Source organism: Peromyscus eremicus, chromosome 2 (genome assembly GCF_949786415.1).
Source record: "Peromyscus eremicus chromosome 2, PerEre_H2_v1, whole genome shotgun sequence".
Taxonomy (NCBI): Eukaryota; Metazoa; Chordata; class Mammalia; order Rodentia; family Cricetidae; genus Peromyscus; species Peromyscus eremicus.
In genome coordinates, this window is record NC_081417.1 from 63,858,748 (window position 1) to 63,885,897 (window position 27,150).

The following is a 27,150-nucleotide window of genomic DNA, read 5'->3' on the forward strand; positions in this document are numbered from 1 at the left end:
TAGAATATTAATTCATGGACTGTACTTCATTTACAGGTTTAGGCTGCCCATTTGGTTCTATTTCTACAGTTTCCCTTTTTCCTGCTGCAGTGACAAGCTATGTCCTAGGGGTGTGGACCAGGCTTTTATGTCCTAGGTCTATTGTAGAGTAAAAATGTATTAGTCACGAAGAGATTAGAAAATGCAATCAGTTATCAAGATTGAAAGCAGTCACTAGAAATCCTCACCAGGGTTACCCAGATGTGGGAATAAGTGGATTAGGGCTTTAAAGCACTTGTCATACAAACATTTAATCACATGAAAGGAAAGTGTGGTGACATCAATGCAACAGATGTGTGATCTCAGTAGATCTTCAAGTAACTTAACTTCATGCCAGAAAAAAAAAAACAGTAACATTCCTTACAGCACACACACACACACACACACACACACACACACACACAATTTAGCACTCCAAACATGTGTGCGTGTGCCATACAATCAAAATCTATCCAGCATGTGAAGAAAAAGGAAAATATTACTCGTAATTGGAACATAGATGATAGAATTATCAAGCAAGGACATTAAATAGCCATTATAAAATAATAAATGTTATGAAGAATATAAAGGGAGAGGCATGAATATTATGAAGAGGGGAATAGAGACATAGAAAGGCACAAAGAAAACTTCTATACTTGAAAAATAAAGGGATTGGGACACTCTGGAAGCTAAGACACGAGGATTTCAAGTTTGATGCCAATCTTCCTGTCTCAAAAGGATATAAAAAGGAGGGATAGAATCACAAGGAAAACACACCACAAAACCATTAACCAAAAGACTTGTGGGAGGGGGCTAGGGACATAAGTCAGTGGTACAGCACCTGCTTACCATGTGTGAGGCCCGGGTTCAATCTTAAAGACAGTGTGGCAGGAGACTTAATGAGTTTTCTTTAACTAAAATACAGAGAGATGGCTCTTTGCCTCAGAACAATCAGTTACTGGTGATTAAACCTTTTTCAAGTGCCATATTGATCTCCAATCATTAATCATTTTTAAGTGAAACATTACACCAGCATTGTAGAACAGAAATATAGTGTGAGCCTCCACAGTGAACCTCAGTTTTTCTAACAGCTACAGTTTTAAAAGTTAAAAGCAACAGTAGTAGATAAACATACAGTTGTCAAAGCACACAGATTGTGCAGTCCCCATAGTGAATCCTATTGGTGTGTCAGCACAGGCGTGCTCACTGTCACGGACATACCACTGGTGGGGGACAGTGGTTATAGATGAAGTTGTGCGCAGGAAGGGCAGGAGCCATGTACTTTCTGTACCTTCCGTTCAACTTTGCTGTGAGCCTAAAACTGTCCTAAAAAGTAAAGCCTTAGTTGAAAGGGGAAGAGGGTGGGGTAGCAATAACGTAATACAGTGCACATGTATAAAAGCCTCAAAAAATGTTTAAAGAAAGGAAAGTCTATTGTTTTAAAGAAGTACAAAGCAGTCAGGGCAGGTTGGGAAATAAGTTTAGCCATTGAGTCCCATGGCCCAAATTAAGATCCCAGTTTCAGAATGTTCACATTATCCAACTGTCAAGTACTGGCTCAGACATTCTAAATACAGTATGAAGCTGGGTGCATATAATTTCAGCACTTGATCAGGAAATCAAGGCCAGCCTTGTCTTCATAGTAAGTTCAAGGTCATCCTGAGCTATATGAGATCCTTCCTGTCTCCAAAATACAAATATAAATAAATAAATAAACACAATATATTCGTTAATTTTATCAAGAAGCCGGGGGTTGGGAGGGGGAGCCTCAGAAGTAAAATGTCCTCACCCGTAGACACAGGGCTAATTATAAGCAGTGTGCAATCTGGACTCAGGAGTGCATCAAGACCTTGCTCTTTGTACTAGAGTCATTGCTACCATCTGATTCTGAGGAAAGCTAACTGCATTTAGTGACCTGAACAGAGGAAACTGGAAATAAGCAACTGACTTCACTTCTAAACAGCAAGGTAACTCTGAAATGGATTCGCTGTCTATTCAAGGGCTGGACAGTCCGGAAGAGGGGAAGCTCTCCTACACAGTGAATTAGCTTTGATTAATAGACCCTCTGGAGCATTCTCCACAGTAGATGCTAGAGTGGCGTGGGAAGACCCTCTCCAACAAACTATGAATTTCAAGGCTCTCCAAGTCTAGTCATACAAGTTGCCCTGCCCTCTTCTCTGGTATTAGGTATTAAGTATAGATATTAACAGTGCGTGAATGGCACAGCGAGGCCACCCTGTGAGCTGTAGCCTTTCAGCAGAGCCCTTTGACCTTGAGGGGAGGCCAGACGACACGCCTTCTTTAGGTGGAAGCAGCACTTGGACAGGATCTTGAGTATTCAGGAGGACGCAGGTAGCCGGTTCACCCCCTGCGGTTCAGGATTGACTTAGCCTTTGGATTTCAGACGGACTTGGTCGCCTCTCAGTCGCGGGGCCCCCTATTACTCCGGCATACCGCAGAGGCGCTCCAAAGGGGTCTCCAGCCTCTGACTTCCCGTTTGGAGAATGCTGCCCGGGAGCCCGAGGCCGAAGGCGACACACAGCTGGCCCATAACAAAGAGCCAGGGTCCAGGGCGCGCTGCCGCCCCCCGGGAGGTTTTGGAAACTCTGAGCGGCCAGGGCGGGGCTTCGGGGCGCCGCAGCCAATCACCAGAGGCCCAAGGGGCTGGGGGCGGGGTTTGGTGCCAGCGGCTGCGGCGGCCAGGCTGGGTCCGAGCATCCCGCGGCTTCGGACCCGCCCGGCCCGGACATGGCGAGCGTCCGGGCCTCCCCGCGAAGCGCGCTGCTGCTGCTTCTGGCCGCGACGGGGGTCGCGGAGGTGACGGGGGGCCTGGCCCCGGGCAGCGCGGGTGAGTAGCCCCGGGAGCCACGGTCGGGGCGGTCCCGAGCCAGCGCCTCCGCGCTCCAAGATGGCGCGGGGCCGGGGGCGGGGTGCGAGCGCCCCCAGACCCGCGGGCGGGGTGGACCCTCGCGGGTCTGGAGCGCCGTGCGGGGACGGAACCCGGACCCCGCTCCCCTCGCTCGCCTTCTCCACGCTGAAGATCTTCCGAACCCGAGGGGTGGTGACTTGGGTTCGAGGCCTTGCTCTGACACCTCCCAGACAGGGGCCCCCTGCCCTGCCCGACCCTGGTGCCTGGCGGGGGTCCCTGTCAGAAAGCCGGGAGGCGCCTGGCCTCCGGATAGTCCCGCCGGGCGGACGGGATTCGTAGGTGCAGCCTTCTTACCGCTGCCCAGCCAGATGTTGTCACTTGATTTGACTGACTCGGCCCGAGTGGCGGTAAGTTTACAAGTGTGGGTGCACTGTCCGTCCGATCCCGGGCTGGTGGGACGGGCGTGACTACAAACCGCTAAATCACCCCGGGGCCTCCCGGCCAGCTGGAGGAGATATGTGTTCTTGGACTTTCTTGGATCAGTTACCTCCGAGATGGAAAGGAAGCTTGACCGCTTAGGATTGTCCCGCACTTGCTCGGCTTTTGGACTTGACGCTAACTTGTGCTTCCCGGGAGACCTCAGGCTGAGAGGTGGCATAAGACAGGAGCTCCAAGTAGTTCCAGTTCAGGCCAGCATATTCGGAGGAGAGGTGCGGGAGGGGTGACATTCACCTAGGAGGTGAGAAAGACCAAGTGTCTACCTATACTAGCCATCAGAAGATGACTGGGGTTTGTATGACGGAGGTAATGGAGGAGTGTGTTGCCTACAGGATGAGGCACCTAGGGAAAAACAGACTCAGTCTCAACAAGGTTTTTAAGAAACTCTGTAATATTAAAATCAAGATTTTTTTTTTAAGGCAGGCATTTGAAGAAAGGAGGGATTTTGTCAGGATTAGTTAGTTGAGTTCTAGTTTATATTTAGCTATACACTAATAAGGAAACCAATAGAAAAGGAAAGAAAGAATAATATGAATTCCTGACTAATTCACCTTACCTGTCTGTATTCTAGTTAGCACAAAGATCTGTGGAATACTGGTTGACCTTTCTTATCTCCCACTATTGTAGAGTAGGGCCTTCAGGAAAACTTAAGCAAGTTACTTTGCCTTAATCTTTTTTTAATTTTAATATTCACATCTTTATATATGGTGCCTTCTAGATTGGCGATTCTCAAACCTGTGGGACACGACGACACTCTTACAGGGGTCAACGAAGCCCATCGGAAAACACAGATATTTACATTACGATTCATAACGGTAGCACAATTACAGTTATGAAATAGCAATGAAATAATTTTATGGTTGAGGGTCACCACAACACAACATGGGAAACTGTTGCAACATTAGGAAGGTTGAGAACCTTCCTAATTTTTGCTGTGAGGATTAACTGAGGTATTCATTTAGCATAGCAAACACCAGAGTGTTAGCTCTTAGCTGTATTTGGACAAGCCAGGTGTAGTACTTTACACTGTAATTCCTGGAAGGCTAAGGCAGGAATATTGCCCTGGGTCACAGAGTGATACCCTGTCTCAAATAATAAAAAATAAACAAAAAATGAAAAGCCAGAGAGACAAAAAAAAAAAAAAAAGAAAAGAAAAGAAAAGAAAAGAAAGGAGAAAGAAAGGAAGAAACAATGTGTGAATGTGAATGAAACACACTACATTGTAGCCCATCTTAAAAGTTCACAATGAAAGGTCGGAGGAGCCGGGCCCTGGTGGCCAGCACTCGGGAGGCAGAGCCAGGGGGGTCTCTGTGAGTTCCAGGCCAGCTGGTCTACAAAGCGAGATCCAGGACAGACACAGCAAAACTACACAGAGAAACTCTGTCCGGGGGTGGGGTGGGGGGGTGGGGAGGGGGCGGGGGGGTGAGGGGGGGTGTCCGTCCAAGGGGTCCTTTAACAAAGACATGTATTTGCTGAGGAGTTAGAGAACAGCAGCTGGATGTGAGTTTCTTTGGGATGATAGAAATTATATAACTGAATATGCTGAAAATAACTGAATTAATACACTTTAAAAGGGTGAACTTCACAAGATGTGATTTATATCTCAAACCGCTGTGGAAAGAAAAAATGCGTGCTATTTAACTTTATAACACTTCAGGACACACTGGGCTAGTTATTGCCAGTAACCCTCCCATCAAGACATGTGTGACTTCATATAGTTTGCATTGTTCGATAAAAAAGAGTAATCCCAAGTTTGATCGTAAATTGAGACTCGTTCCTTGCACTAAATTCTGGGAAGCATATAGTGCGGGTTTCTTATGTGAAGGGCATTGGATAATATAATGGACAAAAGCTTCCACTGTGGATTTGTAGAGGTCTGAAGCAGAAATTGAGAACACAATTATTAAATTGTGTTTCAGTGAAGGCCTGGTTTGTAGTCCTGTTCATACGGTCTCATTTCCCCTCTCATTATCCAAGATTGTCTCCTCTGGTACAAAGCTTTCCAGGTCACTGACCCCTTCTGCAGTATCTGCCCTGACTGTTCTCTTCTTGGGGGTGAAGGTAGCCGAGTGCTGCAGCTTGCTCAGTGATTATCTCATTGGAGGATGGGATAAGAGTCCATGCTGCAGGCTTGGGGACTGTGTCTTATGGTACCTTAGTGGCTCTGTTTCTATTTAAGATGTTTTGTAAGAATACAAAAGAGAGAGAGATGGGTAACATTAAGGGCCAAGTTTCAAGGAGTTGACATTTGAGGGATTATGTAATAGCCTAGAATCCAGAAAAAGAATGTCATGAATTTTAAGTTAGAAAAAGGAAACGCCCATCTGGAGGAAGTAATAAAAAACAGATTTTCTTCCCACTGACTATCTTGGCCCATAATGTAGAAAGAGTCAGGGCTAGTGACAGACCAGATGTGACAATTCATCCTGGTATACTATTGGAGTTCGTCTAGTGACAGACCAGATCCTACAGTTTCTCCTGGTATACCATTGACACCACTCTCTTGAATCCATGGACTTAAGCAGTCTTTCATTATTCCCACTTGTCACTGTCGTAGAAGAAAGTGAGAAGAGGTCAAGGAGACAGATTTATTTATTATAAATGTGACTTTTTAAAAGGGCATGATGGATTGAACTGAAGATTGTTTATTTAGGAAATGCTGGGTGGTTACTGGATGTCAGGCCCTGTGGTAGGCACAGAGCTGATGCCTTCAACTTACGTTCTGTGGGAGGAGAACTCGGTAATATATGGATAAACTGATTTCTGGGCATAAGTCTGGTCTGAAGACACTAGATCTCATGGTATCAGAACTGTAAGGGAGAGTGTTTCTTTCTGTAGAGGTGACAAGAACAGCCTCTTGCAGAAGGTGAAGTGGAGAGAGAAGATGGAAGGCAGTGAAGGTACTATCCGTGTGAAAGGGGGGGTGGGGTTCAAGAAGAACAGAACGGTAAGACAGAAGGACCGGAAAGCCTCTGAAGTTGAAACATAGTGAGCCAGAGTGGAGGCGAGGGCTAGATGGTGCCTAGCTTTGCTGGAACCATCTGATTTTATTCTGTGTGCAAATAGAAATCAAGAGTTTTACATAAGGGAGATATGGCTTGATTTATATTTTATCCACTGAGCCATCTCTCCAGCCCCATTGATTTATATTTCAGATCACTCTTGCTGAAACCTGAAATAAAATAAAATAAAACAAAGCAGTCATTATATACAAAAGAGTAAAAGGGTAACTAGAAATCTGCTACAGTGTTTCAAACAGACACCAGATATGGGTGGCCCACACTTTTAATCTCAGCTCTAGGGAGGCAGAGGCAGGTGAAGCTCTGTGAGTTCGAGGCCAGCCTGGTCTACACAGTGAGTTCCAGGACAGTCAGGGCTACATAAGGAGACCCTTTCTCAAAAACAAACACAACACAACCAGACCAATAGAACCCCGATATTTCAAACAAGATACTGGTGATTTGTAAGTATTTGTGGAAGTAGAAGGAAGTCAAGATATATTGTTGATGGATTGATGTGGGAGTGATGGAAGGAAAAATTATGGGTACTCATTGGTTTGGTTTGCTTTTGCTTGTTTTTATATTGAATGACTTGGTAAAAGTGATGCCCCTTTCTAAGGTAGGAAAGATGGGAGACAGCAGTATTGAGGAAAATTGGCAGGTGAGGCAGGAACAGAGTCAAAAGTTTCACTTAGGGGGCTAAGGATGTAGCTCAGTGGCAGAGCATCGAGAATAGACAAAGCCTGAGTTCAGTCCCCAGCACTGGAGAGGGTTAGGGGCCAGAGCAGGGAAAAGAGAAAAGTTCCGTCTTTGTATATGTGTAAGACATATTAGGAGTAACTGACTGGCCCAAGTATTTGTTAAGCTGCTAATAGTGCTGGAAACCGCAGCCCAAGTTACAACGTGGTGTGGAAAAATAGAAGTGTTCTCTACTTTTGTGCGGCTTACAGTTTAGCGGGAAATTCAGACTTTTAACATCACCAGAAATCTAAGCATAGTGGCACATACTGGTAATACCAGAACTAAGGAGGTAGGAGGGGCAGAGGGGTTTCAATTTTGAGACCAGTCTGGGCCACCTAATGAGGCCCTGTCTTAAAACGAAACACATAAATCCCCAAGAATTGCAGGATGTCTACATTGCTAATACATGATTTAATTAGCACTTATCGGTTTAAATTTCAAGTCTAAAGAATATATATAAAGAAAAACTGGGGGGGGGGTAGGAGGGGGGAGAACAAGGGAATCCGTGGCCGATATGTAAAATTAAATTAAATTATAAAATTAAAAAAAAAACTAATAAAGAGACATAGACTATTTGACTAATTAAAAAAAAAAGAAAGAAAAACTGTTTTCACCAAGCATGTAGCACATGAGATGGTAAATGCTGCAAAGCTTAGAGATAACACCAACATTGCCAAGATTCAGGCATTGTAGTATATGCTTGTAATTCCAACACTCAGTGGGCAGGGTGGGAGAATTGCAGATTTGAAACCCACCTGAGCATCCAGGCCATGCTGGTTCTTTGTGGGAGGAACATGTCTTCAAAGCAAGTGGGTAGGGGTGGCACACAACAGACAACTAGAGGTAGGTAGCTCAGTCAGTGAAGTGCCTGTCATGTACGCATAAGCACCTGACTTCAGCTCCCTAGCACTCACATAAAACGTCTGTAATCCCAGCACTGGGGCTTGGGTGTGGGTAGAGGAAGTGGATCCCTGGAACTCACTGGCAAGGTCCAGGCTCAGTGAAAGACTCTGTCTCAAAGAAAAGGAGAGTGACTGAGAAGGCCCTCAGACATCAGTCTCTGACCTCTACCAACATGTGCACCCACATGTGTGCACACACATATAAATGATTTTCTTTTTAAAGCCATATGTGATAGCACACACTTGAATACTAGCACTTGGAAGATGAAGGCAGGAAGACCAGGAGTATAAAAGTCATTCTTTTCTATATGAGTTGGAGGTTAGCATGGGCTATATGTGACCCTGTGTCAACAAAATTTTAAATATATATATGTACATATAATATTGAGAGAGACATTCTAACCAAGAAATATGTCATTGGGAACTAAATTTCATACCATTAGATCCTTGTTTATGTCGGGAGCCCAGGAGAATGAGGAAGGGAATTACCCAAGACTACTGAAAACTAGTATCAAGCTGTTTACTGAATTGTGAGTGTATCACCATAATGTGGTACTGAGATGATGAAGTGGGAGAAAATGTCCTGTACTTCTTTTATTGTTAAAAGGGAATTCTGGGGCTGAGAGATGGCTCAGAGGTCCAGAACACTGGCTGCTCTTCCAGAGGTCCTGAGTTCAATTCCCAGCACCCACATGGTAGCTCACATCCTTCTATCATGGGATCTGATGCCCTCTTCTGGCATAAAGTCAACAGAGCACTCATATACCTAAAATAAATCTTTGAGAAAAAAAAGATTCTTAAAAAAGGCAGGGGGGATTCTATGGGCCCGGAGGAATGGCTCAGTGGTTAAGGGCATTTACAGCTCTTGCAGAGGGCCTGAATTCTATTCTCAGTACCCACATCAGGTAGCTCAAAACCTCCTGTAACTCCAGCTCCAGGAGATCTGACACCCACTTCTTGACTCTGTAAGCACCCACCTACATATAACATACACACAAAGACATGTACACACATAAATAAGAAATAAAAATAAACCTTTACGGGAGCATGGTTAACAAAAAGGCTGGAGAGATGGTTCAACAGTTAAGGGTACTGGCTGCTCTTCCGTTCCTAATTCCCATGTAGCTGCTCACAACCATCTTAACTCCAGTCCCAGGGGATCTGACGCCTTTTTCTGAGCTCCATGGTCACTGCACAAGCAAGGTACACAGACATAAATGCTGACAAAACACCCATCCACATTAAATAAATCAAGTGTAAAAGCATAATGTAACAGAGCTGTGTTAACTTTTAACCGAGCAGTATACCAGAGGCTTACAGTCAGTCTCTGATACCAAAAGAAGCCCTGTGAAAGGACTGGAGAAGAGCCCAGGGCGGAAGGCTCCACTCCTGCCACTTTGATTAACCCGAAAATCAACAGCCGCATTAGACAAGAAAGGCTTAGTGTGTGTAGGTCCAGGTGGGATCCAGTAAATGTACATTTTCCTCACTAAAATGATTAAGGTTTAAGGAAGGGAAAACTAGAAAAAGATCTGGAAATTTTAGAGTCCAACCAGCAGAAGATAGGCGACTGATTAAGAGTGACATCACCGGGGCTGGAGAGATGGCTCAGAGGTTAAGAGCACTGACTGCTCTTCCAGAGGTCCTGAGTTCAATTCCCAGCAACCACATGGTGGCTCACAACCATCTGTAATGAGGTCTGGTGCCCTCTCCTGGCCTGCAGTCATACATGCTGTATACATAATAAATAAATAAATCTTTGCCGGGCGGTGGTGGCGCACGCCTTTAATCCTAGCACTCGGGAGGCAGAGCCAGGCGGATCTCTGTGAGTTCGAGGCCAGCCTGGGCTACCAAGTGAGTCCCAGGAAAGGCGCAAAGCTACACAGAGAAACCCTGTCTCGAAAAACCAAAAAAAAAAAAAAAAAAGTGACATCACCATGTCTCTAAAAACAGGGAAAAATTAATATGGATGTCGTATTGATGGTAGAACCAACTGAGGACATTGCAGTCTTGACAATGGTGGGGTAATCTGTAATTCAGAAAGAAACCAACTGTGTCTGGTTATATGTATGTGTAGAGAGGAGCAGTGTGACAAGATGTTAGCAGTACTGAGTGTGCTGGGTGTATGAGTTAGCCTTTACTTTTGGCTCTTCCTTGGCTGATAAAATATAGAAATAAATGCATATTCTCATGTGGTCTTCATTTACCATGGTCTCCTATTCCTTGTTCTCCCTCTCTGTTGTTGATCCAGCTGGGATCTCCCGCTCCCCCAAGCTCTCTTTCCCTCGACCCTCGCCCTTCACTACCCCCACTCATGTCCAGGCTGTTCATGTAGATCTCATTCCATTTCTCTGTCATTGGGCGATCCCCGTGTCTTTCTTGGGGTCCTGTTTTCCAGGTAGCCTCCCTGGGAGTCCAATTAGCGAGAATGAGGAGGGTTTATATGAGCAAGAATTGTTGAGACCAAGGTTGGATAAAGCACAGGGACAGATAGCCAAACAAATGGAAACACATGAACTATGAACCAATGGCTGAGAGGTCCCCAACTGGATCAGGCCCTCTGAATGGGTGAGACAGTTGATTGGCTTGATCTGTTTGGGAGGCATCTAGGCAGTGGGACCGGGTCCTGTGCTCATTGCATGAGTCGGCTGTTTGAAACCTGGGGCCTATGCAGGGTCGCTTGGCTTGGCCTGGGAGGAAGGGACTGGACCTACCTGGACTGAGTCTACCAGGTTGATCTCAGTCCTCGGGGAAGGCTTTGCCCTGGAGGAGGTGGGAATGGGGAGTGGGCTGGGGGGAAGGTGAGGAGGGCGGGAGGGGGGAGAACAAGGGAATCCGTGGCTGATATGTAGAACTGAATTGTATTGCAAAATAAAAATTAAAAAATTAAAAAATAATAATAATTTAAAAAATAAATAAAGAAAGAAAGAAAGAAATGCATATGCATGCATATCTTTATGTCTTTGTTTTGGGGAGACTAAAGGGGCTTTTAAATGGTCTTTTTAGACAGTCTTGCACTGTAGTCCAGGCTTGTCTCCATCTCATAGTGAGCCTCCTGCCTGAGCCTCCTAGGTGTGAACATAAAAGGCCTGCAGCACAGTGCCCAGTTTATGTTGTCAACTAAGTGTGACAGTTTGCATGACTGTATTTATAAGTTAAAGTTATCGTTGTCATTTACATATTTTTAGTGGTCATCACTTTTTAAGTGATTTTTTTTTTTTTTTCTGAGACAGGGTTTCTCTGTGTAGCTTTGCGCCTTTCCTGGAACTCATTCTGTAGCCCAGGCCGGCCTTGAACTCACATAGATCCGCCTGCCTCTGCCTCCCGAGTGCTGGGATTAAAGGCGTGTGCCACCACCGCCCGGCTTCTAAGTTGTCTTAAAAGTCAAACTTTATTTAAAAGATTTCATATACTAAAAATAAGATTCTATTTTTTAGAATTTATCTTTTTATTTATAATTTCAGTATTAGCCCAGATTTTTTTCCTGGGATATGAATATATATGTTCTGTTTTAATAGTTTTTTAGCATGTACTTATTAGAGGACCTATTTTCTTTTTTTTTAAATTTTTAATGATTTATTTTTATTTTATGTGCATTGGTGTTTTGCCTATATGTATGTCTGTATAAGGGCTTCAGTCCCCTGGAACTGGAGTTACAGACAGTTGTGAGCTGCCATGTGGGTGCTGGGAATTGAACTCGGGTCCTCTAGAAGAGCAGCCAATGCTCTTAACCACCGAGCCATCTCTCCAGCCCAGAGGACCTATTTTCTTCAGCACAGAACACAGGAATGGCTTTGCAATGACAAAATTGAATTATAGCTTTTGGGAGGCTGCTGTGGAAAAATCCCTTTTAACTTCCAAAAGCCTGTAATTCTAGGGGTCTTTATTTCTAGGTTACGGTGTGTATTTGCTTCCTTAAATGCTAGCTGGCCTGAGCAATTGCATTTTCCGAGTGTAGCTAGAGCATGTGCCTGTGCTCGCCTGCTTCTGAAGTTTGCATGCGGTTTCCAGCAGCAGCCAGGCCGTGGTGTTTCAGATTACTGGATCATTCTGCTCAAATATTCCCAGGCTACACCAATTCCTTCTTAAAACCAGCAAGCATGGCCTTTAGCAGTTCCCTTTTGGTTTTCATTAATTTTATAATCAGAGTCTGAGACTAAAACTGCAAGATGACATCTGTATCTCTTTAATGAGGATAAAACCTATGCTTTTTACTCTCATGTCAATATCAGGTTTTGTTTTGGACGTTTCTATCCTTGTCCAGTTCCACTTTATGACAATGAGCAGATGAGCAGAGTTTTAAACGACAACACATTAGGCAAACAAACAGGCGGATTAGAGTCCAATTATAAAACAGAAGCTTTCTGGAAGGACTTGGTTGTAGAGAACAGTAAGCACTGAATTTTTGTCCCCACTCCTCCACCACCCCAGTTATAGCTGAGTGATGACCCAGTTGATCCATTTTAGTTATTCTAGAAAAGATAAAGACCTTTAATTACTACTTGAATTGCATTTGGATTTTTCATATTCTTAGTGAAGGTATATCAACTGAGTATGGGTGTGCATTTATTTCTTAAAAAGGATGTAGTGCTAAATATTATAACAAGTTTTTTTTTGTTTAAAAGGAAGAAAACTGTGTTCTAATACAGTAAGTGCCCCGTTCACAATCAGCGGGGGCAGGGTGATGGGCCGGGCTCCCAGGCCTGTTGGAGGTGGCCGTCCTTCCCGGGACGGAAGTGTACCATTAGAGAGGAATGCTTGGTGAGAGGGAAGGGTTATTACTGCAGGACTCAGGCTGCCCTCTCATCCATTTTGTCTGAAGTGCCAGAAAAAGCTTTTGGAAAAGCTAGAAGGAATATGCCAGAATGTCAGCAGAGATTGTGGGGGACAGTTGGAGTAGAACTCATTTTCTTTTCATCTTTATTTTCCAAATTTTGTGGCTTCTTTTTGTGTATATTTTTTTTTTAATTTTAGCTTTGTGCCAACACAAAAACACAACTGTCACCTCAAAAAGGATAAGTGATAGTTTATTCTGAAGCCACATATAAGTGGCCATGGCCCAGGAACATAGAGTTAGGTTACCCCAAATTCCATTTTCCAATGCTGTAACAATTTGGTGAAGTTTGTATAGTAACAGAACAAAGAAAGTCATAAATCAAGGCCCTTGCAAAGACATTGGCGGGAACGTTAAGCAGTTGGGTTGAAGCAAAGCAGTAACTTCTGGAGGCCTCAGATGCTATATTGTGACGTTCTTAGCCTCTTGGTTGGTGAAAACTAGGATTTTGTTAATACATTCCAAAAAGTCACAGGGTGTTTAGGGGCTAAAGATAGCCCAAGATAAATTGTAGTTAGGCTCTGGACCTGCAATATTCCAACCTGTCCTCCGTCACTGACCTGAACTGTTAGTCAGCATTGCAGAAGGGTCAGTTAAAGGTGCAGTTTCTTTCTGGAAGCTTCTCATTTGGAAGTCACTCCACAATAAATTTGGCTTTCACTATTAAATGTAAAATGAGGGGGGGTTTCTGTATTTCTATTTTAAATAAAACCTCCAGTTGCTATCACTTTTAATTAGAGTACATTTTATGACTGTTTTAAATAGGCCTTTGCTTCAAGGAACTTTTTTTCAAAAATTCCTCGGCCCCAATCAGACTCCTGTCTGCCTGATTGTTTTCTTTTCGTTAAGTCCGTGTTTATTGGGACCATATGTTACCCTGAGTTATCTTTGCTCAAAATCAGCTGGATTTTCTGCTCTCAGATGACCTTTGTGTTAGAGGGTAGTAGGAAGTGGCGGCTTCTATAGCACTTCAGAAGAGCACATTAGGTCAGGCAAGGGCCTTCCCCTTCCAGGGGCCTGCAGACAGAGCCTTTGGAGATGTGGGGGGACGACTTGCTGTGAGGGGATCTCAGGAATGTTGGGCCTTCCCTGAAGTTAGAGGGCTGAGAAAGGAAAACTGATTAATACAAGGCCCTCTTCACCCTTGTAATCAAGACGCTTTTTTCCTTCTAAAACATAGAGGGGTGTGTGTGTGTGTGTGTGTGTGTGTGTGTGTGTGTGTGTGTGTGTGTGTATTTAGACTTTTCTCTCCATTTTAGATTGACATTTTCCCCCTCAATCTCCCTCTGTAACCCAGGCTGGCCTTAACTCCCTTCTGTCCCCTCTGTGCCAGCCTCCCGAGGGCTGGGATTACAGGGCCGCATCATACACCAGGCTGTGCTTGAGAATCTCTAAGTCAGACACTGAGGACTCACAGCTTTCACAGAGAGTCGCCAGGAGAAAGCTGGCCCCACAGCAGGCTTTCATGAAGACTGATTGTCCAGTACCACCACAGGCCCTGCCTCTGCTTGTGCAGAGACCGTTTCCAGTGCTGAGCTTAGCAGCCTTTTAAGTGAGATCTAAGATTTCCTTTTTTATTCACTTGTTTATTCATCCTTTTTTTAAAGATTTATTTATTTATTATGTATACAATGTTCTGTCTGCATGTTTGCATGCAGGCCAGAAGAGAACGTCAGATCTCATTATAGATGGGTGTGATCTGACATATGGTTGCTGGGAATTGAACTCAGGACCTCTGAAAGAACAGTCTATGCTCTTAACCTCTGAGCCATCTCTCCAGCCCTGTTTATTCATTCTTTTCTCCTCCAATACTAGTCCTATTTTCAATTTAAAAACCAGTTTTATCTCATTTATGTACAAGAATTATAGATTTTATTTGAATGGAAGATTATGTTGTATATATTACTATATGTGCACACATATCTAGGTTTACATATATTTAAGCCATTGTACCAGATGTAGTTGTCTAAAATGTGAGCTTAAAAAAGAAGCCTGAGCCAGGCGGTGGTGGTGCACACCTTTAATCCCTAATTGCAGCACTCAGGAGGCAGAGGCACGTGGATCTCTGTGAGTTCAAGGCCAGCCTGGTCTACAGAGTGAGTTCCAGGACAAGCTCCAAAGCTACACAGAGAAACCCTGTCTCAAAAAACAACAACGAAGAAGAAGAAGAAGAAGAAGAAGAAGAAGAAGAAGAAGAAGAAGAAGAAGAAGAAGCAGCCTGTGTGAACACAATTTAAAAACCCATGTCTACAGCTGGACTGGGCAGTGGTGGGTGCACACCTTTTAATCCCAGCACTCAAGAGGCAGAAGCAGGTGGATCTCTGTGAGTTTGAGGCCAGCCTGGTCTATAGAGCTAGTTCCAGGACAGCCAGAGTTACACAGAGAAGCCCTGTCTCAGAAAACCAAAAACCAAAACAAACAAACAAACACAAACCATGTTTTCATTTGCCTCCTTTCTGAATTCTTACAGGGGCCAGTTCCAACCTTGACAATTTAAGCTCAGGCCCACAACACAGCACATCTTAATCCTATTATACCCATGTGTCACATAGAAGGTAGATGCTGTCCCCTTCCCTCTTCATTTAGCACTGTCTTTAAATCCTTTCCTTGGCTAGATTTTATCCTGCTACAACAGGCATTTAGAAATTGCTTTTCCTAAAAGAAAGGCATTGAGCTGGTCACTGACCCACAGGTGACCTAAAAGCAAGACCAAGTCTGGTACCTCCTGCATCATTTTGTCTCTTTACTTTGGATCAGCCTTCTGTTTGACCCTAGGCATGTTACTCTCTCAAGGAGTACCTGTCTCCCTTCAAGGCTGAAGTCACAGAGATAAGCCATTGTCCTAAACCTGTAGAAACAGCCAAACCTTTCAGGACAGACCACTTTTCCTCTGCCCCCTGCAGCAGAAGTAATGGCCCTGTAGGAACCAGATTGGTCCCCTGGAGCTTGTGATGGCTCTGAAAGTTCTTATGATCCTCTTTGGGAAGAGAAAACGAGACAACTGTCAGCCAGACCACACCTTAACCAGGGCTGCTTAATTATAGAAGCCTCTTGCCCACTGCTTAATTCCTTCTCTGTTGAAAATGAAAGTTCCTATCAGTCCCCTAAAGACAAACTTGGGGTCATTGGCCCCTTTTGTTTGTTTCTCCTTCAAGAATGTATTAGCTCTCTGCTTTTACTGTTACTCAGCTCTTTAATTGGTGTGTTAAGATAGGCGGCCAACAGAACCTGAGTGTTTTGTCCCTAAAACTCTAGTTACATTGCCACAGGACTGGAATTTCCCTGAAGCTGAAGAACACAACTCTTTGTTTACTGCTGTGGCCCTGTCTTTAAGCACAGTTCCCCCTCTTGAGCCCACATCCCCCATCAACCACCTCACCTCACTGTGTTCTGCTTGACCTCCAGTTGGGTATGCTACAGTCCAGTTCTGCCATAAGCACCCAGAGTCTGCACAGACCTGCAGGCTAAAGTGAACGGCCCTAACCAGACTGCTCACTACATAGGCCAGCCTTACTCCAGGGCCTTTGAGTACAGCGGAGCCTTTCTTGGTTCATGGTGACCTTAACTGGGAAACTGAGGACATTGGACAGTCAGTCACCAAAGTCCCCTGAGCCAGTGCTTTTTGAGTGTGGTGTCTTGTGCCCAAGAATAAGAAACACTGACAAGGATTAATGGGAGCAAACAGATCTATTAAAGAACCATAAAAAAGAACTTCTTCCGGGAGTGGGAAGGGCCCTGCCGGAAGAGTGCTGCCTTGCTGCCCTGCCCAGTGGTCTTCCATGGATTCTATGGTGGGGACTGGGTGGAGATTGAGGTATTTTCTGTTGGAATTGATCATTTTTGAGGACATGGGGACTGTGCCATTAGGGTGTCCCACACCCAACCAGAGTTACTTACTCAGGGAAGGGGGTCATGTGCTGTACAACTGGCTCTTGGTCCACTCTGAACCCTGTCCTTGCTGCCTGAGGGAAAGTCAGCTCCTGTCTCACCAGAGTAACTCACTTGAAAAAAAAAGACTTATTGTCTTTTTTATGAGTTTGTGCCACGGTTCTGTAGGTGCCTGTAGAGGCTGGATGAGGGTGTTGGATCCCTGGAGTTAGAATTATAGGTAGTTTTCAGCCACCTAATATAGTCCTAAGAATTGAACTCCTGTCCTCTAGTAGAGAAGAGTAGCAAGCACTCTTAACCACTGAGCCATCTAGCCAGCCCCCTCACATACTTTGGTTTGGGTGTAGATCTAATGTCCTCATGCCCAGGGTCAGTAGCTCCCAAGAACAACTCAGAGCTCAGGGAAGCAGTGTACTTAAAATTACACTTAGGGAGTAGCTCTGAGGTGGGATGCACACTGGGTGTATGACAGCTGTCTTGTATAAAGTGTGAACCAGGAGGACCAGCCAAATAAGACTCGGGGCCAGCTCTGCCCTTCTTCTCAGGGGATCAGTCAATCTCAATCTCTCTCTCTCTCTCTCTCTCTCTCTCTCTCTCTCTCTCTCTCTCTCTCTCTCTCTCTGTCTCTGTGTGTGTGTGTGTGTGTGTGTGTGTGTGTGTGTGTAGTTTAGTGTTGAAATGGTCTCACTGTATAGCCCTGGCTGGCCTGGAGCTTGCCATGTAGACCAGGCTAACTGTGTATTCAGAGATCTGTATGCCCCTATTGGGATTAAAGGCATGTGCCACCAGACCCAGCAGAATCAATGTACATTTACATATATAAAATCTCCTCAGCACATTAATGTGGTCACCAGCCAGGGAAGCTTCACTGAGCTTCTGTGTCAGAAACTTTATCTGGGTTCATTGTGTAGGATTAACTGAATTATTGGTCAAATCGTTGAATTCAATCTTGGCTCTCCCCCGCCACCACCAATGATTAAGACGTCAAGTTGGTAAAGGACTCAGATCCCTAATTCTCCTGTCACAGGCTAGTCTTCCAGGCCTGGCTAGTCCCCATCCTGAAGCATTCAGTTGGATTACTTCACATCATAGCAAAGGCACTCCTACTGTTGAGGAAATTCCAAGGATCTGGCGTCTTCCCTCTCAAGAGCTAAAACAAAAGCCACCCAGATTCTTCATTAGACAACCTAATCCTGGGGAAAGGATGTGTGTAACTTCTTGAGCTAGGCTTTGCCTTTATTGGTCCACACTGATAACAGTATCTTTTAGAATCCTAAATAGTGTGATCAATGGGAATTCCACCTTATGTGACAGCAGCATTTGAAACATTTTACTTGGTTTCTTGGTCACTGCTCTGGAAAACAGAACATGTTCCTGCTCCAAAGGTATTTAAGGAATAGTTTATTTTGAGCTAAATATGAGCGACCATGGCCCAGGAACTTGGGTTCTGGTTACCCAGATGACACAGTCCACTGTGGAAGGACTCCTGTAGTCAGACAGCAGAAGAAAGTAATAAATCAGCAGTTTTTATAGGTACTAGATACGTTGGTGGGGACATTAGGTAAGTGGGTTGTAGCAAAGTTGAGGGGAGTGTTTCTAGTCTAGGTTTCAGATGCTATTTGATTACACTCTTAATTTGGGGTGAGTTAAAGCTGGTTAGTGATCTGCTAAATTAATGCGTTCCAGAGATTTGATGTGATAGTCAAAAGGATATCATGTCTGGTACATAGGTGAGTGAGAAGTGGCTGTTAAGGGAGACTAAAGATAGCCCAAGATAACTGGGTTTACCACAGTCGGGAAGTCCTAATCAGGCTGTAGAATATTCAACTCCAAGTGGCTTTCTCAAGGAACCTCTGTTGACAGGTCTTTCTCTTCGCTCTCTTCCCATGTGTTGACTACTCTCCTCCACCTCACCCATACAAAGTAAATAAGCAAGTGAGTAAATGAAAAGAAATTAGCTGAGATGTGTAGTGGGTGGCTTTTCACTTTACTTTTATTTTGTTTTTTCTGAGACAGGGTCTCATGTAGCCCAGGCTGGCCTTCCTGCTTTTTCATCCCAAATAGGATCACAGATATGGCCCACCACACCCAGCCAGCAGCTGGCTTTCTAAGCAAATTCGTTTTTTTCCGCTTTCTTTCTGTCTTCTATCTCTGCGGGCACCTGACATTCCTTGTCCTGTGTGTCACTTAGTGGATGACCTCTCTCCTGCTCTATTTCAGCCATTTCCTGTTCCTTCCTGTATCTCAGTTGTTGCTGTTCATTTAGATCTGCTGCTGTATTGACTTTTCAGTAGAATTTCTCCCTGGACAGCACCATCTCCCTTTATACTCATGACTTGGCGCATTTGGATCTTTAGGCTGGGCTTTTAGCCCTACTCCAAACTTTGACTCTGGACTTCACCAGTTTCCATCAGAATATCCTGTAAGAACCTCAAATTCAACAAGTCCTAAACAGAATTTACTATTTTAAAACCAATTTAGCTTTGTGTTATAGTTAATAAAATATTGTCCATTGAGTAATCTTAATGACTGAAAAATATAATATATAAACAAGCTTAGTAGAAAATATATAGAAAGTACACAACATAGAGTAACTACTTTTATTATGTGATAGTCTTTCCTATTAGTTTCTCTAGAGCAAGGACCATGTCTCCACACCTACCATCTCAGTTGTACTAGATGCACATTGAAGATCCAGTTACAGGGCGGTGGTGGTGGCACATACCTTTAATCCCAGCACTCTGGAGGCAGAGGCAGGCGGATCTCTGTGAGTTCGAAGCCAGCCTGGTCTACAAAATGAGATCCAGGACAGGCACCAAAACTACACAGAGAAACCCTGTCTCGGGAAAAAAAAAAAAAAAAAGATCCAGTTAAAATGTGTAATGACAGCCAGATGTGATAGTACATGCCTTAGGTACAGCCTCTAAATCAACATTTTGGAAACTGAATCAGGAGGATGAGGAGTTTGGACGCCAGCTTGTGTTATATATCAGGAGGACCTGTCTCAAAACAGAAAACAAAAGAACAATCTATTGAACAATCACGTTGTGTAATCCTGTGACAGTTTAACAGTGAGACATCATGTTTCCTATTTCCCTAGGTGCTGTATGTTGTAATCATGCAAAGGGTAACCAAATGTGCCGTGATGTATGTGAACAGGTAAGCTTGATAATAGTTGTGAACAAAATCAGTTAAGTCATTTATTCAGTTTATTTTAGGAAAAGTCTGTTATACAACAACTCACACACAGTTTACATCACAAATGATGTGTCAACTGACAAGAAGCACTGAAAAGGATCGTAGTATCATAACCTGAATCATAAGAAAAAATCAGGCCAACCCAGATGGAGGGCTGACTCTTGAAACAATAGCATGTACTCTTCAGACATATCAATTATCTTAAAAATTCCACTGTTACAAAGCAAAGCAAGGCTAAAGGATGACTCTAGATAAAATTAACTAAAGAGACTTGGCAGCCAAATGCAGTGAATGACCCTGGAATAAAAAAGACATTTTGTAACAAAAATTAGTGAGATGAGTTGGTGACATTTGATTATGGCCTGGACATGAACTGATAGTATTCTGTCAGTATTGTTATCCTGAACGTGGTCATTGTATTATGGTTAGGTATGACAGAGCCCTTATTTTAAAGAGATAACATGCTGAGATTGAATTGGGGTATTTTTTGTTTGGTTTGGTTTTTGTTTGGGGATTTTTTACTGACAGTGTCTCATGTATCCCAGGCTTGGGATTACTCTTGTACACCACCACACCTACTTTATGTGGTGCTAGAACTAGAACACGGGTTTTGAGCATGCTGGGCAAGCCCTCTACCAACTGAGCTGTGTCCCAAGCCCATGCTAGGATATAGGAACAAACAATCTCACTGTCTATAATGAATCCTAAAATAATCAAGATGCTGATAATACCAATATATATATTTGAGATAGTTAAAGCAAATGTAAGGTGTTAATAGTTGGTAGACATGTTGGATACTATGGATTCATTGTTTTGCTCTTCAAAAAAATTATAGTTTTTTTCCTGGTTGAGCCTTTTTTATGCAAGTTCTACTAAAGCAATACCTCTCCATAAAGTCCTAGCTCCCTTTCAGTCATCTTAGGGCTGTTGTGTAGCCTTAGACGTTCTCTAGAACTTGAGAGTAATGATCTCAGTCATTATTCAATTTTTTCTGTAATACACTGGAGGCAATATCATCTTCATTTTATAGGTAAAGAAATTGAGATAGAAAAGAGTTAAGTAACTTGCTAAAGTTTCCACACCAGTGATTGGAGGAACAGAGACTGAGCACTCAGCATCATGCATTATGCAGTCCATACTTAGCCACCAAAATGCAACCCTGATACCATGCCAACCAGGCTGTCTGGTCTCAGAGCTATATGATCTCAGTCCACGGTCTCATCACTGTTTAGCCTGTTTGGGCTGCCTGGGCTTTTTTTTATTTATTTTGTGTTTGCCTTTACCATCTTTAAGGAATATAGAAGAGAAACAAGGGGATGATTTTGAAAATTATTTTTATGTTTACTTTACATTTGAGGGTTTTGCCTATATGTATGTCTGTTTACCACTTGCATGCCCAGTTCCTCAGAGACCAGAAGAGGGTGTTGGATCCCCTGGAACGTGAGTTCCAGATGATTGTGAACTGCCATGTGGGTGTGGGAACTGAATCCAGGTCCTCTGGAAGAGCAGCCCGTGCTCTTAACTGCTGAGCCATCTCTCCAGTCCCCAGGAGATTGTTTAAAAGTATAGCCTTCTCTGTGTTTCTTCCCAGTGTACTGCTAAGATTGGTCATCCACTCCTTGTCTTTCCTTATTGTCCTCCTTTGCCTGTGTTTTTCCCTCTTACTCTTCCTTTTGTCCTTTTATAATGGAATGTTTCAAGTATATATATAAAGATAGAAAAGTGTAATCAGTTCCTTATTAAGCTTCAACATTATTAGTTATGGTTTATTATGTTTCATTTATAATTCTCTCTAGTCTTCCTATTCCTCTTCCCTAGTCTATTAAAGCAAATTTATATTGGAGCAAATCCTAATTGTCATATTATTTGTTACATGATTTTTCAACTTAATTTATAAATTATAAGGACTTTAGAAAAAAAGCAATAACTGGGCAGAGGATATAACTCAGTTGTAGACTATGCCTAAAATATCACACATAGCCGGGCAGTGGTGGCACATGCCTTTAATCCCAGCACTCTGGAGGCAGAGGCAGGTGGATTTTTGTGTGTTCAAGGCCAGCCTGGACTACAGGGTGAGTTCCAGGAAAGGCGCAAAACTACACAGAGAAACCCTGTCTCAAAAAACAAAAACAAAAACAAAAACAAAACAAAAAACAAACAACAACAACAAAAAAACACACATAAATGATGATGATGATGATGATGATGATGATGATACCAACAACTATACTATTCCCGGGTACTTGGATTGTAGTCACTCCCAGATGTAGTCAGGTTGAGAACTGAGATTAGCCCTCACATACCTGAACTGTGACTAAGGAGCCTGGAACTCAAGTCTTTATCATTTAATTTTTGGCTCAGACTCATTATGCACCAGGAATGGCCTCCTCCTTTGACATCTCAGGGCTGGGGTTCCAGACGTGTACTACCATATCCAGTGTAATTTTCCCTTGGTGTGTGTGTATGACAGCGGCTGTCAGTGTAGCCTAGTCTAGTCCAAGTGCTGGAATTACGGGTATGTGTCCCCATACTCTGCTATTTTTATTTAATTTTGCTTGATACACTTTTAAATTGAATAGCCACATTTGATTTGCATGTGCCTTATGAAATAAAGCCAGACGCTTGATCAGACTGGAAGATTTTTTGGTTGGTTTGTTTGGCATGTCTCCCCCATGAACGATAGTAAATCTAGCTGTCCCTTTCTGTGATGTTTAGTAGTCTCTGTTGATAGTTGCCTAAAAGCATTAACTCACTAGATACTGCAAAACAGTAAGACTCTAATTCCTGTTACTTTTTAATTATAGTTGCTGGTTACAGAGACAATACTAAGTATTATTTAGCTTGTTTTTCTCCACTTTGGGGTAATAGAAAAGATTCTCAACTTGGTGCAATTGGACTTTTCCTGATTATTTCACAAATTAACCAAATAATCTTATAAGAAATGGGCATGTAATGCTAGCACTCTGGAGGCTGAGGCAGGAGGATCCTGAATTCAAACCAGCCTGGGCTATATAGTGAGACCGAGTGTGTAAAACAGATCTTACTTCAGCTTGCTTTGGAGCCCTCCAAAGGGTCCTTATAGAAAACAGAAGCATTCTAGGAAACTGGTAGATCTAGAGGACGATACTTTTTACCCCTTCTTTCTTAAAAAAAAAAAAAAAAAAAAAAAAAAAATCTCAAAAGTCTTTGGCTTCTTTTTTTTTTTTTTTTTTTCTTGTCAAATAGATTTTCTCCTCAAAAAGTGAATCCCGACTGAAGCATCTGTTGCAGAGAGCCCCAGATTACTGTCCAGAAGCCATGGTAAGTCTTATATCACTGTGACAGCTTTAGTATACATGGAGTCATCTGCTCAGTTACTTTTAGATTTTTCAAACTTCTCAAGTGTGGAATGTGTGATCAGAATAAAAGTTTAAACCTAAAATTGGAGAAAAATTCTCCAGCTACAAATCTTCCTACAAACTGATAAATAGATCAGTGTCTTTCACCTTCTATTTTCTATTTTAGGGCCTAGGTATACAAATAATCTGAAATATAAATGTATTCCAGTATTTAAATTTCACTATAGTACTTCATCTAGAATTTAGAATTTTATCAATGATTTGACTAATTTTATGAAATCTATAATTAAGTTGTATGGGGTTTTTTGGATTTTGGAAAGTTGAGTTTGAGATAGGGAAATATGTTGCTTATTCCTAACTCTCCATTTTCTGGCACACTGTTATTGATACACTGCTTGAAGTCTGAATCAGGAAGTCTGACGTGTCTCCAGGATTTGGGCTGTTTTCATTGTTTGGAATGTGTGTGGGCCAGGCCAAGAAAGCTCAAGCTTATGTGAGAGAACTTCTTTAGATATAGTGGCCTCTGCTGTGTGGAGGAGAAGGAGCCAAAGGTCAAGCCGTTCTGACTTCATTTCCTTAAGTTGCTCAGAAGACACTTTCTGTGTGCTTGGAAACGGTAACTTCAGTAAATAACCCGAGTAACCTGGCTCATTCCCAGTGCTTTTCAATGGAAAAACGAGAAAAGCATGTGCAGTAGTTCTCATTTGTATATTTTGTATGTGTGTATGCATGCACACATGTGTACACCATGGCAAGTGCATTGAGATCAGGGTATAGTGTGTGTAGGTGGTTCACTCCTACTACCATGAGAGTCTGAGGGTCCCATGGATTAGCAACATCACCCCTTACCCACGGAACCATCACACTGGCCTAGCTTTTATTATTTTTTTAAAATATGGATTTAGCCATAGGACATTGACTATATGGTCCCAGCCATAATCCAATTAACTGTGTGTATTTCTGTAGAAATTATTATGTATAGTTGTTTGTATAAAAGCATTTTGGTGATTACAATTTCAGGTTGAAATTTGGAGTTGTATGAATTCATCTTTGCCAGGTAAGTAAACTTATTTTAACGTAAAATCTGTATCATAGTCCTCAATCTGATTTGTATATAGGATTTTTAAAATGACTTTTTATTATTGCATTGTATGAGTGTGTGTGTGCACATACATGTATACATGGACACATACACACCATGGCACCTGTGTGTTCAGAGGATAACTTTTCAGAAGTTGGTACTCTCCTTTTTGTCTTGTTGGGGTAGGTCTCTGCTTCTGCCTTATAGGCAAAGTGAAACAGTAACACATCTTTTCATAATTAAATTAACGCAGCAAAAGCAAATGTAACACATCCTTACATCATAAACAAGTGCAACATAAACAAATGTAGCACACCTTTACACAGTTACCGTAATAGTCTGTAGCAGAAGCAAATGTAACACATCTTTACATAGTTAAATAATAGTCCACAACATTTGTGCTCTGAGTTTCCGTAGCAGGCGATCCTATCAGCTACCACCTCCTTATAATATCACCTTGGCGTTAGACCGTAGCTCTCTCCCCTGCTCCCTCTGCTTTGCTGTAAGGACCATGGTGGTTCTGATATGCAGAACTCCCCCTCCTCTCTCCACACGGGACAGGTAAGTTGTTAACTAGCAGGCCCTAGGAAGGGAATTTGCTGTTTGTGATTAATCGACATCGTGGCCTAGGTCTCAGCATTCATGTAACATCTGAAGTACAAAACCAAAGTTAGCTAGAGAGATACTAGCCCAGAAACCTGCAAATAACCTTCGATGATTTTTTCTTTCTAGTTCCATTGACACGCCCCTTGCAAGATCTTGTATCTGTCTTTTCTATTCCTAGCTCAAGTCTTTGTTGCTACACTCTTGGGATAGACTATTGTATAATAATAAATAATATTCACTATTATATGATAAATTTATGATTAATGTTTCAGCACATTATATCTGTCTTTCTCATCTCCTTCAGAAAGAATACCTCAGGGATTTCTGCTTCCATTTCAATAAAGCCTAAATTCTGTGGCCTGACATTCATGGTCTTCTGGAATTGAAGCTCGTTTTCCAGCCCTGGTTAAAGCCAACGCTTAGGAAAAAGGAATATGCTCTGTGTTTCTCAGCTTGTAAAGAGTGCGGTACTCTGAAGTTTACATTGCAGACACACTGAGCAGTACGCTTCTGTTCAGACCAAACTGTAGTCTCACAGTGGGCTACTTCTTGTATATTTTATCTGTTTTGTAAGTCATATCCCATGTAGCATGTGATAGAGTAGCTTGTACACAGTAGAGATTCAAAACTAAAAGAGCTTGTTGAATAATTTTGTTTTCTAAGGTTGCTGAATGTATGGAGATAGCAATATACTGCATTATGAATAACAGCTCACATAGCTTATGATCCACACAGATTCTGTTCACTATTCTAAGAGTGAGAGTGTCTGAATACCAGGAAGCAAACTAAACCGAAATAATAACTTGTCATTTTGAGTGGTTCGGTATGCTTGTCAAAGCTGGGACTTGCTCATAGAAATTGTTTTGTTTTTTTTTTTTTTTTTTTTGGTTTTTTGAGACAGGGTTTCTCTGTGTAGTTTTGCGCCTCTCCTGGAACTCACTTGGTAGCCCAGGCTGGCCTCGGACTCACAGAGATCCGCCTGGCTCTGCCTCCCAAGTGCTGGGACTAAAGGCGTGCGCCACCACCGCCCGGCGCTCATAGAAATTGATCCTGCATGTTCTGTATGTATCAGTTTTGAAACAAGATAATGAGTTCTATGCTATTCTACATATTTAATATTTTAACACAAAGATAAACATGCTTTTCTTTTTTACCTGTTTGCTTTAATTGTGTCAGAATATTTGTATGTGATTCACAGGTGGAATGAGGAAAAGGCCTTTCTCCCAGCTTTCCTTACTTTGTATGCCCTCTCACTGACATGATGTTTACCCAAGGGCCTGAGAGTTATGTAGTGTGGTACCCCAGGGAACTGATGTCACTGGAGATGAGGGCCAGGGGAGGCACAGAATCCTGGGGCCCTGCTGTCTGAACTCGTTCTCTCGTGGACATTCACTTTGCCTTGTAATAATAGCCGTTAGTTTTATATACATTTGTCTTCATTGACACTTAGACCAAAGCATTTGAACGTTTTGTTTTTCAGGTGTGTTTAAGAAGTCCGATGGCTGGGTTGGCTTAGGCTGCTGTGAACTGGCTATTGGCTTGGAGTGTCGACAGGCATGCAAGCAGGTAACATCTGACAGTCAGGCTTTTCAGCACCGTGGAGCACAGTTGGGTTTAGCTGTCAGTTTTAGGCCTTGTCGGCTTCACAGCTTTGGAGAGGTGACCTACAGAAACTGCACATTGTTAGGCTTGTGTCTCAATGGCGACCACTGCCTGTGAAAAGCCTCAACCTCCTCTTACTCTTTTCCTGTCTTTTCTCAAATTTTTATTTTATGTGTGTGGGTGTTTTGCGTGCTCATATGTCTGTGTACCACGTGTGTACCTGGTGCCTGTGGAGGCCAGAGGAGGCATCAGATCCACTGGAACTGAAGTTACAGATGGTTGTGAGCCAGCATGTGGGTGCTAGGAATTGAACCTGGGTCCTTTGGTAGAGCTGCCAGTGTTCTTAGCCACTAACCCATCTCTCCCTTTTTTTCCTTCTTTCTTCTCTCTGCCACACACAGAAGAGTTTACTGGGATCAAGGCATTTTGTCCCTCGCACAGGACGTGCTGAGTCAGTGCGAGGCCGAACGGCCGTGTTAATTTGGGGTGGTGCTGGATGAAAGCAGGGACACCTTGGCTTGGCTTGTGCTCCTCTTCCCTCTCTTTTCATCATGCTTTGCTCTGAGCTCGTGGCCC

The 27,150-nt window shown here is 43.0% G+C and overlaps 1 protein-coding gene across 1 annotated transcript in view; it reads left to right on the forward strand.

Moving 5' to 3' along the window:
• Positions 1-2,730: 2,730 nt before the first annotated feature.
• Positions 2,731-27,150, forward strand: part of Reck (reversion inducing cysteine rich protein with kazal motifs) — a 75,030-nt gene continuing 50,610 nt past the window's right edge. The window contains exons 1-5 of the mRNA XM_059254236.1: positions 2,731-2,866; positions 19,850-19,908; positions 23,173-23,247; positions 24,306-24,342; positions 26,453-26,538. Coding sequence (XP_059110219.1) covers positions 2,767-2,866; positions 19,850-19,908; positions 23,173-23,247; positions 24,306-24,342; positions 26,453-26,538 — 357 coding nt within the window. The 5' untranslated portion in view covers positions 2,731-2,766. The remainder of the gene's footprint in view (positions 2,867-19,849; positions 19,909-23,172; positions 23,248-24,305; positions 24,343-26,452; positions 26,539-27,150) is intronic.